The 20,383-nt window shown below is 33.2% G+C and overlaps 1 protein-coding gene across 1 annotated transcript; it reads right to left on the minus strand.

Moving 5' to 3' along the window:
* Positions 1–7,020: 7,020 nt before the first annotated feature.
* On the minus strand, positions 7,021–10,104 carry LOC116140891 (cysteine-rich receptor-like protein kinase 29). The gene is made up of 3 exons (XM_031426466.1): positions 10,101–10,104; positions 9,832–9,995; positions 7,021–7,341 (listed from the first exon to the last, which is right to left on the minus strand). Exons 1-3 carry the CDS (start codon positions 10,102–10,104, stop codon positions 7,021–7,023), a joined length of 489 nt encoding a protein of 162 aa, XP_031282326.1.
* Between the last annotated feature and the right edge of the window lie 10,279 nt (positions 10,105–20,383).

Below are 20,383 nucleotides of genomic sequence, written 5' to 3' on the forward strand. Positions count from 1 at the left end.
AGTATGTTTAGAGTTTCATGACATAGTTTTTTTTTTTTTTTTTTTTGTATTTTCGTACTATCATCCTCAAGATTATTTCATTTATCTTCTTTTCTAAATGCAGCAATAATTTCTTCTTCAGTTAAAACATACACAATTTTTTGCTCATTTGGATGATCGAGGAAGAAATTAATAACCATTCAATTAGGGTAGTGAAGTTATCAAATCTAATCACTCAATTCTACAATGACTTTTATTTTTCTCATCCACTTTATTTGTAACTTGCAATTCATCAACATCGGGGGTCCTAATTTTGCAGTGCTTAAAACCATTGGTAATTGTCTATGACTTCACAGCAATTGACCATGCATCAACTATATTTATAGTTTCATCAATGACACTTATTTTTGCTGGTTTTAAAATATGATCTTCTATCCGTTTCAGAAGTAGACAATTGAAGCGTTGAATTAAAATCCTAATACTGCTAAAATATGAATTGAAATCCTAATACTGTATTACTAAAACATGACTTATAAAATAAGAAATCAAAACAATAATTTTTGTAACTACACCTCTATTAAGTTATAATCTCCTTATAATAATAAAATTAGTTGATCTCACTATTATAACTATAAAGAGGCTTTACTGTATAAATATATTATTTTTATCGAGGTTAATTTGTTTGTTTTAGTATGGTCTCAATTTGGTATACAGTTTTTATACATTGGGTATGATTTTTTCAGTAAAGCATGCCCAAAGCAAGTACGCGGAGGCCTAAGCCTAGAGTAAATAATAATTTTTTTGTTTTAAGTTATAATTGATGCTAACATTTTATATGATTAATATATTAATTATTTTTTATATTCAAAATTAGAAAAATTGTTTACATTGCAAAAGAATTAGAAGAAAACAGTTTTAATCGTCTTACAACTTTTTATATCATTTCAATAGATTTTTCATCTTATTAAAGACCTTTTGTTTCATTATTATTATTATTATTTTGTTTGTTTGTTTGTTTGTAAATTGTAATCATGACTAGATATCGTATATTAAAAATCAGAGGATAGTTTATGATATTAGCCGAAATATTGTATATTGGTATAGAGCTACTCATTTTTGTGACTTCCTGGTACAAATGTGAATGCATGTTGGCCAAAGATATGTACTATGTTTAATTGTTTGATCATTTTTATGTTTTTTCATTGGACCTGATGGAGCAAGCTTCAATTAATCTTCAAAAAGTAGTGAAGTCTTCTAATGAAACATTAACCAAGTGATGAGAAGGGATAAATTAATTTGATGGTAAAACTAATGAAAAGTGCTTGGCAATGACATATATGCATATTTAAAGACTTGCTTTAGTATAAATTTATATGAGATGGGATTTGTTTATGGTGATCTTGAAAGTCCTCTGTAAACAGTGGGTAAATTGGTAAAATTTAGTTAGGTGAACAGCTGGATCCTGTAAAATTAACAATAAAGATAAGTTGATAAACGAATCTCACAAACTCTATGTCACAAACCGACGTGGCAGCTATTAGTATATATATTAGTATCTTATAATATCCCTAGAATATATGATTTCTCTTGTAATTAAGCTATAATTTCCTGTAATTATGTTAGGTTAGAATCTTTCTATATAGTGTATTTCGTTACTAACTTTGGTCGTCTCCACTATATATAGAGGCCTCCTTTGTATAGTTTAGACACACAGAAATATACAAATATATGATTCCTTAAAACTCTCTTTATTTCAACACGGTATCAGAGCCACTACTCTGATCTTCCTATCTGTGTTAGCCGTTTCATTGATATTTCCTTCTGCACCAACCTTGGCTTTCCCTACATTGACGGTGGGATTTTCGTGGTTTTACATCCGATTTTTGCTCAATTTTTTTTACCAAATCTGATCATAAATGGAGTCTTGAAAATTTTATCAGTGTTTCTATGTCAAGATTTTCTCGATATGCTTCCGTACGCGCCCCCACACGCCTCCTGAATATTTTGCATGTCTAACCACGTGCCACACATCTCCAATAGAAATATCAAGCCTGTTACAGCTAACTTCAAGCCCAATCCAAGTAAGCCTTCCCAGCCCATTTTTCTTTCTTCTATAAATCAACCCATTTTGTTCAAAGTCCAGCCTAGGTCCACCTGTTGACTTGTTGACCATTGACTCATTGATAGTTGACCACAAAAAAATAAAAATAAAAAAAAGTATGTCTCACTCCTCTCCCAACCTTGATACCATTTTTCATCCTATTGATAACATTTTAGATGGCTCAAATTATCATATGTGGGCTCAAAATATGGAAGTATTTCTTAGAGGACAAAAATTGTGGCGTTATGTTTCTGGTGATATTCTTGCTCCTAAGCAACAAGACGATGATAGTCTTGATAAGTTTGCATGTCGGCTTGAAGACTGGCATAGTATTCATTATAAAATATTGTCTTGGTTTATCAATACTTTTGTTCCATCCATCCATAGCCTACTTCCCAAGCTTGGTAATGCTCAAGCTGCTTGGGATTTTCTTGCTAAACAATACAACTGCACTCATAATGCTTCGTTGCAGTTCTAGCTTGAGACTAAGCTTTATCAGATGCGTCAGGAATCAAGTCTGTCCATTGCTAATTTCTATTCTCAAGTTGATAATCTTTGGGAACAGTTGTCTGCTGCATTTCCTCACCTCAGATGTTTTGATGACATTGCATTGTTTGCAACCTACCATGATCATCGTAAGTTTATGCATTTTATTATGGCACTTCGTGAGGATTTTGAATCTACCTGGGCTCTCTTTTGCATCGCACACCTCTTTCCACTCTTGAGACTATAGTTGCTGAACTTTTTTCTGAAGAAAATCATCATTCAACCATGAAGATGTAAACTCCAGATTCAATTGTTACTACCATCCCTCAGACTACCTTTGGATCTTCTCTAGACTCAGGCCATTTACCTTCTCAGTCCTCAAAGATTGTCTTCTATATGGAGTGTCGAAAATTGTAGAACAAAAATCAGTCTTAGACCCTCTTGTTGCAAGCTGTTGCTGTGGCTCCAACTGCTCTTGAGTCTGCTGCGGAGCCTTCTTCAGTGTCCACTACTCTCATTGCTACTAACATTGAGGCATTAATTCATCAGGTTTTATCCTGGTCTTCTAGTGTTGTGTCTGTCACCTTAGGTACATCTCTTTGGTTTTTTTAATTCTACATGTAATCACATGACCTCTTATTCCACCATTTTTTCACAAAAATCTACTTTGTCACCCAATCATATCATATATACTGCTGATGGTTCTCATTTATCTGTTAGTCAAATTGGGTCTATTCCTCCTCTACCTTATCTATTGACAACACCTATCTTGTTCACAAGTTATCCTTAAATCTCCTTTCAGTTGGTCAACTTTGTGAATTAGGTCTTCAGCTTACCTTTTCTAATGCTGGTGTTGATGTCGGATCCACAAATGGGTTAACTCATTGTGATAGTCCGTAAGATTGGACGTCTATTTGAGCTCGCTTTTTTGCAGCTTCCATCCCATCTGTCTTGCTCCATTGTTGCTCCTGCCATCTCTTCCTAATTATGGAATTTTTGACAGGGTCATGCTTCTATACCTCGTGTTCATCTTTTGGCCTCCCAAGGACACCTAGGTTCTATAGGTTTTGATTCTTTTGATTGTGTTTCCTATCAACTTGGCAAGCAAACTCATTTATCTTTTAATATAAGTGATTTTTTTTTTGATTGCACCTTTTTATTAGATTCACTTTGATATTTGGGGTCCTGCCCCCACTCTTATTGAGGGGGGATCTCATTATTTTGTTATCTTCGTTGATGACTATTCTTGTTATACATAGCTATACTTGTTATAGCATCGATCTGAGCTTGTTCGTGTTTACCAAACTTTTCACAAAATGGTACAAACTCAATTTTCTCATACCATTAAAGTTTTTCATTCAGATAATGCCATAGAATAATGACAAAACTCTCCATGAGTTCCTAAATCAACAAGGCACATTGTCACATCGTTCTTGTCCCTATACATCTTAACAAAATGGTCGTACATAATGAAAACATCATCATATCCTTGATACTGTAAGAGCTCTTTTACTTTCTGCTTCTTTAACTGAAAAGTTTTGGAGTGACGCTGCTCTTACTACTATGTACACAATCAATAGGGTACCCTCACCTATACTTCACAACAAATCTCCTAATGAGCTTCTCTATGGTATGGTTCCTAACTATTCCTTACTTCATGTCTTTGGTTGTGGTTGTTTTATTACTCTTCCTACTCATGAACTAACCAAACTTGAACCCTGTTCTCGGTTATGCTATTTTCTTCATTATGGCTTAACTCAAAAAGGTTATCGTTGTTATGATCCTATCTCCAAATGTCTTCGAGTATCTCATCATGTAGAGTTTTGGGAACATAAACCATTTACTAGCATATCCATGTTCTCCCCTTCCTCCTCTAACCACTCACTCATATTCACTGATCCCTCTATTGCTCTATTTTTTGACTCTTTTGTAGAGATTCCGAGCTCTTCAGACAGTTCTTCCACTGTTGCACCCAATCTAGTTGATGCGTTTGATGGACCACCTGCCACACCACCCACTCTTCCGTCTTCTCCCCTTTATGAATCTTGTCATTCCAATTGGGTAAGTGTTCCTCCTACTCATCTTCATGATTATCATTGTTTCTTTGTCCTTGCCACCCTCCACGAACCTCACAATTATCATGAGGCTCATATTGACCCTCTTTGGCAGCAAGCTTTGTCTGTTGAATTGAATGCTCTTGTCAACATATATACCTGGGATCTGGTGGACTTGCCTTATGGTAAAGCTGCAGTGGGATGCAAGTGGATTTATAAATCAAGACTCGAGCAGATGGATCAATTGAACTCTACAAGGCTTGACTTGTTGCTACGGGGTTTACCCAGGATTATGGGATTGACTATGAGGAGACTTTTGCTCCTATTGCTAGACTTATCTCTGTCAGATCTTTACTTGCAGTTGCTGCTGTCCGGCGTTGAGAATTTTTTCAAATGGATGTTAAAAACACCTTCCTTAACAGTGATCTTACTGAAAAAGTTTACATGCAACCTCCACCTGGCTATAAGCATCCTCCATATAAAGTTTGCCATCTTTGTCATGCACTTTATGGGCTCAAACAAGCTCCTCGAGCTTGGTCTGAGAAATTTTAGTTAGTAGTTTCTCAACAAGGCTTTCTTTCTAGCCCATATGATTCTGCACTCTTTCTTCGCACTACTGGGACAGGTACTATCTTTCTTCTTCTCTATGTAGATGATATGATTATTATTGGTGATGATATTGCTAGAATTCGAGATCTTTAAGCTTTTCTTAGTCAGAATCTTGAGATGAAGGATTTGGGACATCTTAACTACTTCTCTGGCCTTGAAGTTACTTCAAATTAGGACGGATATTATCTCACTCAAGCAAAATATGCCTATGATTTACTTTCCAAAGCTGGGTTGACAATAGCAAGATAGCCACTAGTCCACTTGAGTATAATACTAAGCTTCTAGCCACTGACGGTTCTCCACTTGCAGATGCAACTCTTTATTGACAGTTAGTTGACAATCTCATTTATCTTACTATAACTAGGCCTGACAGTTCATATGTTTTTCATCTGGTCAGTCAGTTTATGAATGCACCTTGATCTACCCATTTTGCTACGATTCTTTGAATTCTACGCTACATCAAGGGTACTCTGTTTCATGGCCTACGCTTCTCATCCTACTCCTCTCTGGAGGTACAAGCCTATTCTGATGCAGATTGGGCTGGTGATCCTATTGATCATTGCTCCACCACTGGTTATTGTTTCTTACTTGGCATGGCGTAGTAAGAAACAATCTGTTGTTGCCCGTTCTAGCATTGAGGCTGAGTATCGCGCTCTTGCTGATACAACATCTGAACTTTTGTGGTTACACTGGCTTCTGAAAGATATAGGTGTTCCTCAATCAATATGTTCTCCTCTTTGCTGTGATAATCATAGTGCCATCCAGATTGCACATAATGATGTGTTTCATAAACGTACTAAACATATTGAGATTGATTGTCACTTTATCTATTATCATCTTTAGCAAGGTGTCCTCTAGTTACATTCAGTTTCTTCTGAAGATAATCTTACTAATATTTTTACAAAATCCCATCCACCTAGTCAATTTGGTAATCTTGTTTCCAAACTCCAGTTGACTTCGCCACCAAGAGTTTGAGGGGGGATGTTAATATATATATTAGTATCTTATAATATCCCTAGAATATATGATTATTCCTGTAATTAAATGTTAGTATATATATTAGTATCTTATAATATCCTTAGATTATATAATTTTTCTTGTAATTAAGCTATAATATCCTGTAATTATGCCAGGTTAGAATCTTTTCATATAGTGTATTTTCTTATTAACTTTGGCCTTCTCCACTATATATAGAGGTCTTCTTTGTATAGTTTAGACACATATAAATTACAATTAGTTTTTGATGGATTTTTCCTGTCTATTGACATCGTCCAATGATGTGATGGGAGTGTCACATCGGGTTTGTGATAGAAAGTTTGTGAGATTCGTTAATCAACGTAATATTATCCTAAAATTAAACAAGGTTTTTTTTTTTTTTCTTAAGTGGGTTGGTGTATATCATGTTCTCCCAAAATTCATTTTCACAGCCCCTTTTTTTAATGAAAATATATATTACTAAATTGTCTTAAATGAAATAAACTAAAAGAACAAAATAAATGAATAAAAAAAATATTATATTACTAAATTAGCATGTTAAAGCTAAGACATGTTTTAGCCTTCAGAAATGATTTAATTCTTCTTATTGGATGAAATTATAACTTTTCTCTGACTTTACATTCTTAGATAATTTATACGAAAAGATTTCATGCATGGATCATGATGTTAGCCGGGGGAACTTAAAAATAGTGTTTTCATATAACTATATTTAACAAAAAAAAAAAAAAGTTAGTCAAAGCAAAAGCAAAGCACATATATATGCTAGCTTAAAGATACAAAATCAATCTTCAGGCATCATCGAGGGCTAAGCTCAGTAATTGAAGCCGTGTTCAACGACAACTGGAAATTGTTTGATTGATCCAATGCCGATGATTCTAAATTATCTGTCGTTGTGCTGGAGTGCATAAAAAATGCAGGTTTTGATGGTGTTGGCAGGGAAAGGGTGCCACCAGTGAGCATGTGAACTACTAAAGCCATTGTAGGTCTATTGGCTACATTTTCTTGAACACAAAGCAACCCAATGTGAATACATCTCATCATATCTCTATTGGAGCCAGCACTCAAGTTGGGGTCTATTAGATTCGCAGCTTTACCTTCAATCCAATTTCTCCATGCCTACAAATTTTGACAAAGACAACGTGGTCAATGACCACATTAATACTTATCACTTGATCCAAAAATTGAAAACCATTATCAAAGGTACAACAATAATATTTAAGTCTAACATATTACTTAGAGGGTCGGAAAACTTGGAAAATATTCCTATTGAATTTACTTACGTAGGGTAATAATCTTCTGGTTCCTCTTCGGTAGGAAACGAACTATTCTTTTGACCACTCATGATTTCTAGGACTAACAACCGAAGCTGAAAACATCGGACTTGGCTGAGAAGTGTCCATATTTATATACTCTGGAGCCATATACCACTAAAATTGGACTCAATCAAATTTTATTTTGTAACAAAACCAACATATCATGCTTGATCATAAGCATATATTATTATTAATTATGTTTTTGCATATAGAATAAACTTGATGATTCTTGAGTTGTTTATGTTATCTATAATAAAATTACAAAGTCCCAGCAATTCTACTGTCTAGCCTTGAGTTTCATCAATTGCCAACACTTTGCCATTCCAAAATCTGAAACTTTGGAGTCATGCAATATCTAAAAGAACATTGCTGGCTTTTAAGTCAAGATGAATGATACGAAACCTAGAATCCTCATGAATATAAAGAATTCCTCGTGCTGTGCCCTTTATGATTTTGTATCGCATCTCCCAATCCAATAATAAACGTTGGGTTGGATCTGCAAACTCATCAATGCCATATAAGTAAATTACATTAATGGAATAAATACTCTTTTCTTACAAACAGAAAGCCAAAAGTAGGAATTAACATACCAATATGAAGTTATCTAGACTTGAATTTGGCACAAACTCATAGATGAGAAGCTTTTCGTTTCCTTCCAAACAAATCCTAGAAGTCTAACCAAATTCTATGTTGAAGTTTGGCCATCAAGAGGACCTCATTTTTGAATTCTGTTTCTCCTTGTGCAGAACCTATATCCAACCTCTTGACGGCTACTTCCTGCCATCAAGAAGCCTACCCTGAAAAGAAATTTTTAATTTAACTCATTTTTATAACAACTGATATTCATTATTTTGGTTAGTGATTAATTACTTACCTTATAAACAACACCAAATCCACCACGTCCAAGCTTATTATCAATTGAAAATTATTTGTTGCAACTCTGATAGTGCTGAGTCAAAGCAAGGATTCCACATTATCATCGTCTTAAAACAACAATAACACAGTTGAGTTAATCAGTGTTTGCTCTTATATAACCTCACTACTACTACAAAACTACATTTAGAGGATGCTTAAAAGAGTCTTTTAATTCAAAATATTCTCAATATATAACCTCTTTAGATGGTTAATAAAAAGGGTTACACTACAAACTATAATTTTGACACAGTTTTTTAGCAATTGTTCATTACAATCCAAACGGCTAGGAGTTGATGAGGTGGTAAACAAATAACTACCTTCAGTTTCCTTCTCATATCCTTATCTATTACACATGTATTCCAATTTAAGAAAATTTTATGTACTCTAACCTAGCCCAATAAAAATTAAAAAATTTTCTACAAATGGAGTGCCATGTCATTATAAGCAAGATACGCTACCCTAATGATTGGAGTCCGATGTAAAGAGATTTTCTTAAAAAAATTTGTCTATTTTTCTAATGACGATTGCTTTTGAAATTACTTTTATGCTAATATTTTGTAGAGTTAGTGTATTTAATACAGTAATACTATACATACAAAGTCCTTTTAGAAAGGAATAATACTATATGTGAAAACTCTTATACAAATTTACCCATACATACTAATGTGTTTATGTAATTGAATGATTTAAATTATTGATGATTTAAACAGATTAGGTATATGATGTATTAAAAACATGGGTTGTCACATTGTTTATAAGTTATAATTTGTATAATTAGTTTGTACATGTAACATTACTCTTCACAAAGAAATAAATACAAAGTGATGTGGCATTACTATTTAACTTACATATCAATTAATGAGTGATTATTATATATCTTGTATCACTTACATTTTTTCATATCATTTCATATACATCTTTGTATGAAGATTTATAAGCAATATTGTTCCATGTAATGTAAAAATTAAGAGTGATTTTCAAAAAAGATATAAATTTTAAGATATTCATAAAAGACCCTTTTCCATTAAGGTTAATAGTCTTCTTTGTAAAGTATGTTAAAACTAAATTTAGAAAACTACAAGCTAACTAATTAGAAAGTCTTTGATGTGCGTATATCTATGCACTAACCAATCATGAACACAACTAGAAAAAATCTGAATTATTGAGGTACCACATCATTCATATTATCATTTAGTGATTTGTTCACCTCTGAGTATTTTCTCTCATCTATCTTTAGATTGATTAATTGTGATTTGTAGTTATTAATGCAATAACCAGTTAGCATGTATGCATTAATTTATGTTACCACATCAACAATACCACTATAGTATCGCACTCGTTCATGCATGATTAGCTGGTGTAAATAGAATGTACATACTACAGAGACTTTCTTGTAATCTATTGACCTTCTACTGCTCGCTACCTCATCATTCGCTTTTTCTTTCTTGTTCTCCTCCAAAGAAAAGTGAAGGCAACAAGTGATATGAAGATAACCGTAGAAACAACGTGATAAAAACGGTCTTAGATGTAATGCCTCCTTCTCTGCATACATAAGCACAAAAATAAGTAAAATAAAAATAAACAAGGTTTCATGGTCAAAACATGATGATGCTAAGGAAATCAAATCGGAATATCATGAAAAGATACCCATCCATCTTTCATGCCATATGTACATTTAAAAAAAAGAAAAAAAAAAAAATACAAACTTCAATATTAGTGAGACTATAACTGATTTATTGACATCATCTATACAAAATACAAAATTCACCAAGATATTTTTTGAACTAATATAATATTGAGCTCTCACCTATTAATTTAAACTTTTACTTAAGTGATGACTTAACATAACATCGGAGGCAAAGATGTAAAGTCTCGTATTCAATTGGATAAAGAAAACGAAAAGAATTCAAATTTCATTGAAAGCTCCTAGGTGATATGCTTATACGTAAATCTGACCCTATCATTTAAAATATACATTTATTAATTTATATATATACCTTTTGATCATTTCCTTAGCGTGAACTGTGGCGGAGGAGGAGATGGGGATGGAGCAGCAGGAGAGCTAATAGAATGGACTCGAATCCCATTTATAAACACAGCTAGGTTCACAGTAAGGCAACCGGCTTTGCCATGGTAGTGGGCGTTCACAAAGCACAGATTGACGGAGACAAGAATCACAATCACTTTCTGAAATATCAGGAGTACCACTGCATAAGGGCATAAATCTTCACAAAGTCAGTCAAACTCGCATCTCCAGTTGCTAACTTTTTCTAGAATTATTAGAGCCAGTAGAAGCTTTTTTCAACAACCGATTCTCAAACTCTCAAGTCTGATCAAACTGTGTCATGTTCATTGTCATATCAGTCTAGAGCCGCCTCCCGCATGGGATCCGCCATTTTTCCAAAAATCGAACGGGCTGAATAGCGTACAATGCATTGAGACCATCCCCCATGCAACTGCTTCTTTCTGGTTCAAACATTGCCTCGTGATATCTTCGGCCGCAAAACTGACACCACTGACACACTTTCTGCAGAAAGATCTCCTCTACAAAGAGCAAGAGCATAAAACTTTGTCAGGCTCTTGGCGACACTTGCAATGTAAAAAAAACCACATTGTAGAGTGACATTAAGAGCAGGGATGAGAGGATGAGGTTCCTGTTCTTCATAAGTGCTATTACTTGTGAATTCCCGACTCATCAATACATAGTTGCTCTGGTAACAAAAATATGATTTAAAAGCATACAAGAAACTAAACAAAGCAACCATGTAAAACCCATTTTGGGTTATGCATGTTTTTAATAATTTTAGTTGGTAAAAATGATATAATAACATACAATATATACAGACAATATAGATGTACAATGGTCATATTCATCCATCATGTTCATTTTTTTTTTTGGGTAAATTTAATATGGAGCCAATGAAGCATGGCTTTTGACTAATATTCCAATAGGATTGGACTCTTCTAATCTAATATATTCAATGAAGGTGATTGGCAATGCCATTATGCATATTTAAAGGCTTGGTAATTGCTAGGATAAATTAATCGATATTTAATTTATGGATGGGTTTTGTTTATGTTGACATACTGGTGTAATATTCATGAATCGGAAGAATTCCCTAAACAAATTATAATGAGATTATTTATCATGAAATAAATAGAAATTGTAATATACAAAATCAACTAGGTTGTGATTGGTGATATTTTACCACTCAATTTTTGTCAATAACTAAAGGTAAAAAGAAAGAGAAAAAGATGAAAGAGTGATTGATTGGGGCAGAGGGAGGAAAACAAATAAATTACGATGACTATTGGTAAGGAAGAATCAATTCCATACCACCTAACTAGACCTGGCAAAAAGGGTCTGGACCCGCAGATTGGACCGTACTCGGATAAAAAATATAGGGTAGGGTCTAATTATTTAAACCCGTTTTTTTAGACCCGTACCCGGTCAAAAATACAGGGTTTATACGGGTGAACCCGCGGGCACCCGTATTGCAGTAATGAATTTTTTGAATCCTAATTTTTCACGCAGATTGTAGCAGTCACGCACTCAAGCTCTCACTCTCCACACTCCTCATCTCCTGATCTCTCACTCTCATCTCATCTCTGATCTTCAATGCTTTGTGTTTGTGTTTTGGTTTATTTTCTTCTCTTTTTTAACTCTAACTATAGCAACACAAGCTTGCTTTTTTTTCTCTCCATGGAGATTTTGTGTTTGTGACACTTCAATCATTTTAAACCCCATCAGTTTTCTCTGCTTCACATTTCCATTGTTTTGTACCATTAACTTACTTATACTGGTAAAGTATATGTCTTTCTTTTCTCTCTCTCTTTCAGACTTTCACTCCACACTTGAACACATATCACTTGGGCTACAGTTTCTTCTTTTGGTTACTGAAAATGAAAGCCTTATCCTTCTCTTTATAATAAGTTGTGCTATTTGGTTAGTCTTTGCACGAAAAGATCTTTCACTTCTCTTGTTCATTGTTTGTTTCATTATTGAATTCAAGTGGAGTGTGCGTCAAAGTTTAAAGCTTTTTGTTCGTATCTGTCTGCGTTCTTGTGCTGCTGCTTTTTCTAATGTTTTTCTTTTTTGGTGCATTTGATATCTCAGGGACTAAGTTTCTTGACTGTTTGAGCTTTCAAAGAAGGACTTTTGGCTTTTCTTTTGTGGGTTCTGGTACTCTCTAAGTTTTAGTAAAGTTCTTCAATGGATACTCTTGAGGGGTGAAACTGTTTGAGGATTTTAAATTTAATTAAGCTTGGTGTTTGGGTAAAGTGTTTAAAGAAAAAGTTTAAATTTGTTGCTTGAATTGAAGTGTGTTGGGTTTTGTGCAATTTAATGGAGTCTTGGAGCCATGTTTCTGGGGGAAAGGACTATCACAAATGATACAATTTCACCTTCGGATCTTCTGCAAGAAGTAAAAACATATTGATGGGCTGGGAATTGAAAAGTTTGGTTAAAACATATTAGTCTCAGGTCAACACAAAGCTATTGAGAACCAAGGTTTAGTGAATTTGGTATTCAAGAATTGGTGTATAGGGGTGAAATTAAAAACTAAAATCTGGAGAGGGAGAGTACCGGTCCACCCGCGGGGCCACCCATACCCATAGGGTAGGGCACGGGTCCAACATTTTGGACCTGTATATCTCGACGTATAAGAACCGTACCGTTTAACCTGTACCGTTTGACCGGATCGTACCTGGCCACCCCATCCGTTTTGCAAGTCTACACCTAACTGGATCAGTTTTACATTGATTATTGTCAAGGTTTTGATCATAGTCAATAACTAGATGAAACTTGCTTAGTAATTAAGATATATGATCCAAGAAAACACCTAAGTTGCAAAAATAAGCATAAGATAACAAGAATAATAGTGCTCACGAATAATTTCATAAAACCAAAGTAATTTAAGAAAAACTTATACAAGACATTCTCACTTTAATTAATACGATGAGATTATTAATGAAATAATACCTTGTAATTTTATCAAACCGTCACTATAATTTAACTATAACCATCCTTTATTGTTTATCTATAACCATCTTATGGGTGGTATTGAAATCTAACAACATAGATCATTGTTTCATTGGACATATAGTATGAAAAACCTTAAACCAATCGAAAAGAAACATGTGACAATATTATATTACAAACATCAAACCACATAAGACAAAACTTGTTTTTTTCTATTGAATCTTCTTAAACATCAAACTTCTCTGATCACTACATAGCAAATTTAGTCCATATTGAAATCTAACAACATATGTCATTGTTTTATTAGATATACAGTATGAAAAACCTTAAACCAATTGAAAAGAAACATATGGCAATATTATATTACAAACATCAAACCACAAAAGACAAAAACTGTTTTTTCTATTAAATCTTCTTAAACATCAAACTTCTCTGATCACTACATAACAAATTTAGGCCAACAAGCATTTGGTCGCTAGCAATATTTTATGAAATAAACTAATAGATTTCATGAATATCACGGAACTCAGAAAAGTATCTTTGACATGTCATGATAACTTCATTTACTTGGGGAATTCAAAGATTACATAACTTCCTTTTATAATTAAATATAAAGTGAGAAAGATGGAGTTTGGTAACGAAAGAAAAACGTCATCGCGCTCTATATATAAATCACCATAGGCGTTATGTCAATCTTGTAAAGACATGTATTATATATAGAGAAATAATGTTGTAGCTTTTTTGCTTTGATATCTAACCATGCATGTTTGTGCTTTGGTTTCTGTAACATCCCGCTCACTGTCAACATAAATAATTGGGCTCATGGTACGGCCCTCTTGGTATAATTGGGCTCACGACATGTCTTCTTAATTCGAACACAATACTTCATCCCTAATGTTCTTTCCAAGAATGAAGTCATGCATTGGAATCAAAAGAGACGCGCTCTTAACCCGCTATTTGAGGCAGATAAAAGGTAAATAATCCAATTATTTGAGCAGTAATATTACAAACAATATTTTTTATATAATAATATATAATAAAATATGATTGATTGATTTTAAATTAAAATTAAACTTTTACCTAATTATTTTTTGTCATAAAATATTGTATAAAAAATATTGTATTAGAATATTGTATGCGTAATATTATTCTTATTTGAGACGGGTAAGAGATAATTCCACAAAATTTTGGTGGTAGGTTGGGGTGTTACCGTTTCAATATTGAAAAATTATAAATGTAATTATGTATAATTGTGGGCAAAGTTTTTTAGCCCCATCAAATTTGATCAGTATCCTATTGCTAATTACATATTTAAAAAATTAAAAAAAATATATTTTTGAACCCCATATAATACTGAAAGTAGCCTTGCTTAATTAGGATTTTTGTTTTTCACTCATTTTCCTCAATTTCAAACTTAATTAGGGTTTTATTTACACTAATTTTCCCCAATTTCTGAACTAGGTTTTTTGTTTAAACCTCTTTTTCATGGGTTATTATGTCATGGCCAAAGGGAGATTACTTTATTCAACGTCAAATTCCAGATTTGGAACTTTGAATTTGTAGTAGCAATTTCATGGATTCATTGGAATTGAATCATGAAATTGTCAACTCATAATTCTTGAAATGAAATCCACCAATTGGTCTTCATTCACTACAAAAAAAACTACATTCTGCAATCAATTTTTTAGCAACTAACCAAAATTAGTTACAAAAAAGCTACATTTATCAACTAAATTGCCATTAGTCGGGCAAAGAGCAACTCAACTTTAGGGTCCACATATTTTAACTTTTGGCACCTAAAGTTAATGTTTTGCAACTATTTTGTTAGTTGTAGAACAAGTTGTTTTAGTGACTAATAAATTTAGTTGTAATTTTTTGTGGGCCATTTTTCTCTCAATAATTTGATAATTTGCATCTAAAATATTTTATTTTGCATCTACATTATTGGTTACAAAAAAACATTTTTTTGCAACTATCCGTTATTAGCTAAATTAGTTGCGATTAATTAAGAATGTATTAGTAACTATTATGATTAGTTATAAAAAAATTAAATTACCAAAATATCCATATTTGGACAATAATTACAAGGGCCCCAAGGCATTTTTAGCAACAAATATTTGTGTTCATATTAACAATAGTTACAAAAAATTATATATAACAGCTAAATTCGGTTTAGTTGTTAATTTAAGTTGAAAAATTCATCTTTTCCCCCGGGGAAATTATTTATTCCCGCCAGTCTTACAACTATAACTAATTCTCTCATGACTAAAAATTTAGTTACAAATTGATTTGTTTGCAAAATATAATTATATTTAAAAATTAATCAACTAATCACAAGTTTTATTTTTAAAGTTATTTACAAAAAAACCCTAACCTATATAAAACAAGCCTTTCCACAAATTCCCAATCTTCCTCCGTGCAAATCCCTACCTATTTCCCCAAATTCCCAATCTCATAGCCTAACTCTTCTCTTCTCCACGCAAATCCCTACCTATTTCCCCAAATTCCCAATCTCATAACCTTACCTACCTTTTCTCTTCTCCACGCAAATCCCTCCCTGTTTTCCCAAATTCCCAATTTCTTCTCCACGCAAATCCCTGGCGATTAACACAATAGAAGAAGTTTCAATTGGTGATCATTGATGGATTGATGGACCATGTCAGACTTGGTATGTATTGTGTTAGGAAACTGGTTAATGTACAATCTTTAAGTGATTTTGAGAAAGGTCAGTTTCTCCCCTACCATTTTCTTGTTTACAGTAATTTGTGTTGTTGATTGTAAATTACGTTTTTATATTTGATGGAATATATTTGATTTCTGATGGAAAAACCACCCTGTTTTGACAGAATATTTGAACGAAAAATCAAAGGTTTCTTCAGAGATGGAAACAGAGAAAGTGGTATCAGAGATGGAAGAGCTGCCCAAGACTATCGTGCGCAGAGTGGTAAGGATAGCCAACGAGTGTTCACCCGATACCGATATCACCGTCAACCAAGACTCCCTTCTCGCTTTCTCCGAAAGCGCCCCTATGTTATCCCTACCTCTCCGCCACGTAGCAAAACCAACCATCTCATTGTTTCAACTCACCCATTTAGAGTTTTATATTACTCTTAGGTGAATCTTGGATATTTTGAAATTGATACAAAAGTTCAATTTTTTTCTTCGAAAGTTTGATGATTGGAAGGTTTGTCAAGTGGGTATTGGTTAAATTAAGTTAACTGTCTGGGATTGATGAGACTCTGGAAGCTCTAATGTGGTTTTGCAGCATGACGTTGGTGTGTTTTAGTAAGAGTTTTTGTTAAGAGAATTTGGGTATGAATTTTTGTTGTGAGGTAGTGTTTATGGGGTGAAAATACTTGCAGGGCTGTATGATTATGCAAGGAGTCAAAGAGGAAACTATTAATGCTGATGATGTATTAAAGCAATTGAAGAAATTGACTTCCTGAGTACGTTGGCCTCTTAAAGCTTCCTTGATGGTTAGTCAATATTGAGTTTAATTTCATCCATGCTTTCCATGCTAGTCATTTTGTATGTCTGAAAAGAGAAGAAATATTAGGATTTCTGGCCTATTTCAGTCCATGTTTATTTTGTGGTTGGATTTACTCATATATGATTTACTCTAGTTATCAGTGTTTAATAGAATGGTCAATGGAAAATGTAGGCAATTAAACAATGTTCAATCAAAAGAATGATTCTAGAGAATTCGCTGGAAGAAACTTGTTCTCAGACTTTTGTTGAATTATAATGTTAGACTATTTATTCTTCATTAGCGGCATTTATACATAACAAATTTGAAGAAAAGCTTCATAGTATTTGTAGAAAGGTTCCCTATTGCAATCATATGATTCTTCATGTTGATGTCTATACTTTATTCTTCTCAATATGTAAATGTGTGCATAAAAGAATATTATACACATAAACAATACTTGACAGTAATGGAACTATAGCTCTCACAATTCCCCTTATACCTTTCAATATGGTTTGCGAAGGGTTCCTTTTTTTCAGTTGGAAAGCATCCTGAGTTGGAAAAGAGGAATGTTTAGTTAAGAATAAACTTCAATTACCTTTTTCCTATTACTAGTTTAGGTGGTCTTTTCTTCAACACTTGTTCTACATCTTATCTTTTGATTTTCTTCTATTCTTTGTCCTGCATTCTGTATAGATTAAGATTAGTAGATATATTATGATTTAGAAAGGTATCAAGTGCCTTCTCCAGTGGCTATTATGCAAATTATCTAAGAGAATCAAGCTCAAGTGTTATCATCAGAAGGAAGAGATTTACAAGGGCTTTCATTTGGAAAATGGTTAACTTTTTCCTTGATGCAGCACTCTTAGCCGCCAGATTTTTTAATCATCTGTTATTCATAGTTTTCTTATGGATCACCCATTTCCTAGAATCTCATTACCTTTAATGGCTATAGGATTATTTTCTCTTCCTTTTGGAAAGATCAATCCTTTAACGAAGCCAAGTGTTGTATCTTTTCAAAGGAGGGGTAAGATTGAATCACTCCATCTTGTATCCTATTGTCCCAGAGTTTAGATTCAACAAATATCTGTACTTATCCATGTTGATCAGAAGTAACATTACTACCAAACCTTACAGTATTTGGGATTCACTTGCATTGGGGCCGTGTTTGTATTTATGGGAAATAGTGATAATAAGATGAAGAAGAAAATCAATCACCTTAAGTGAATAGGGAGAAAATAAGTTCACTATCTTCAAACAGAACCCGTATGAATACACTATCTGAAGAATGATTTTCAAACCTATTAGAAGAAGCCATATGTACCTTCTCCTAGGCAAATAGATTTTTCAGTATGTAACTACATAGGGAAAGAATGAGTAATTGAGAGATCAGAAAGAAGAAAATGTGTTTGAAGAAAGATTTTATTAACAATAAAGAGGAACATGCTTTGAAGGTTATTTTGAACAAGACTTTTTATTTTCTGGCTATTAGGTATGATCTTTTGAGAAAAGAATCAGATGACTGCATATATGCCTTGTAAATGAATAGTCTTCTCCAATATTTATGAAACAGATTGTAGGCAACAAAGATATTTGTGAATATCGGCGTAAAATTTGCTACAAAAGGCAAATATAATCAGCACCAGTTGTACGAAGAAGGCATTGCAAAAGAACAATAAGGGGGGACAGGTTATGTTGGAGTTAAAATTTTGTGTATATGACAAATAGTTGGTATCTGTATGTATCTTTTCTAATGAATGATGAGTAGTAAGCGGATAAATTGTCCATGTCAACAAGTCACTAAAACGTATAGCGTGTAAAAGTCAATATGTTAGCTATTAGAGGGCCTTCCATCCAAATTGGTGGTCTATAAATATTCCTAAGTGTGAAAAATAAAGCATATGACCGTTTCCAATTTTTTTGCAAATTTAAATATTGGTTTCTTCCACAGATTTTGTAAAACTTTTTTTTTTTTTTTTTTTGGCTGAATTTTCTTAAGCTTCCTTCATTTTCTCTCTAGGCCATACTATTAAATCTAATAAAATAACAAAGATCTGTTCATATAGAATATTTGGCCATTAGAGTGCTTTGAATTATCTTAGAGCCCCTACAAAGTTATAATCTCTCAAAGATATCATTGAAGAAAGTAATTGATCTTTGATTTCACTCGTCATACTTATATGTGGTTTAAGCACTTAAGGTGTGAAAATCAATTATTATGATTTATTTTACGAAATTGAAGAAGTAACTACCTTTTTTCTGTCTTTTAAAGTGAATATTGTAGGTACCTGTTATCCTTTTGTTTACGTGCTTGCACCACTTGCCACAATGGTTGTGATTAGATATGATAAGATATCTACCATTGATCACATTATTTCGGGAAATCAAGTAGTGTCCAAAGTATACATTTGGTCTCTGATCTATGTCATAATCATTAATGGAGTTGTCAATAGAAGTGTATATTGAAAACAATTTGTTTACGCTAGCCTTGGTCATTTTTAAAAGGACAGGAACTTGCTTTCTATGTTTTTAATTTGAAAAACTTATTCTGAGAACCGGTCGAAGATGAGGTGTAACTAATACGGTGGTTCCAAGAACTTTATCCAGACAAAAAAGAAAAGGTATTTTATATGATTACCCTATACAAATATACAGCTTTGTTTTCTTGTTATATATTTTATTTAATTTATGGTCAATGACGATATGAACTGTTAAGGGCCACCAACTTGGGGAATCTGTCGGTCCTATACAATTATTTCATGACACATTGGAGCGTCGAGAAATGGTGGATTAATGAACAAGCAAGAGAGCTATATGTAAGTTGATCATTTTTCAATTATCGATATATGAAATATCTTACCATTTAATTGGGTATAATGTATTGTTTTTCGTGACTGTTCCATACTGCCATGCTTTATTGTTTTAATTTGAGTCTCATTGCATTTCTCTGTCATCTTTTGATCACCTGTACTATGTTGCTGCTTGTGCATTTGTTTGATATTGGCATTTAGTTTTTTTGAGGGTTACCAAAATTTTATAACTTTGCTATGGTTTGCTATTGATATGTTACAAACATTGCAGGATAAGCGAATTTAACTTGTCTTATATGTTTTCTCTTGATTGAACTAACAGTTTGTATTTTTTAAAGCTGAAAGTTGGAGTTTCTTCTAGTAGGAAAACCTGTTTCATGGTTTATAATATGTTTGGATTGAACTTAACAGTTTGGATTTAATGATGTAGTATTATTATTGTTGAATATATAATCTGAATGTCGTATCGCTGAACTTGGACGGATGATATTAGATTTTTTTTTTCCCCTATATTTTTTTTTGTGTGTGTATGAAATCTTCCTCCATGGAATGAGAATCAGCTTGATGAAACCACTAAATCAGAAGATTTAAAATTGGGACATCATCTGTGAAATGATTTTGTTTTTTCAAAATATTTAGTTTCATGATCGCTGAAGTCATGTATGGGAAATGG

Source organism: Pistacia vera, unplaced genomic scaffold (genome assembly GCF_008641045.1).
Source record: "Pistacia vera cultivar Batoury unplaced genomic scaffold, PisVer_v2 Contig384, whole genome shotgun sequence".
NCBI lineage: Eukaryota > Viridiplantae > Streptophyta > Magnoliopsida > Sapindales > Anacardiaceae > Pistacia > Pistacia vera.

Coding starts and splice junctions, on each gene's coding strand:
- LOC116140891 (XM_031426466.1), bottom strand. Junction 7,342..9,831: donor ATTACAAGAAAGTCTCTGTA/GTATGTACATTC, acceptor CAAAATTTGTAG/GCATGGAGAAATTGGATTGA.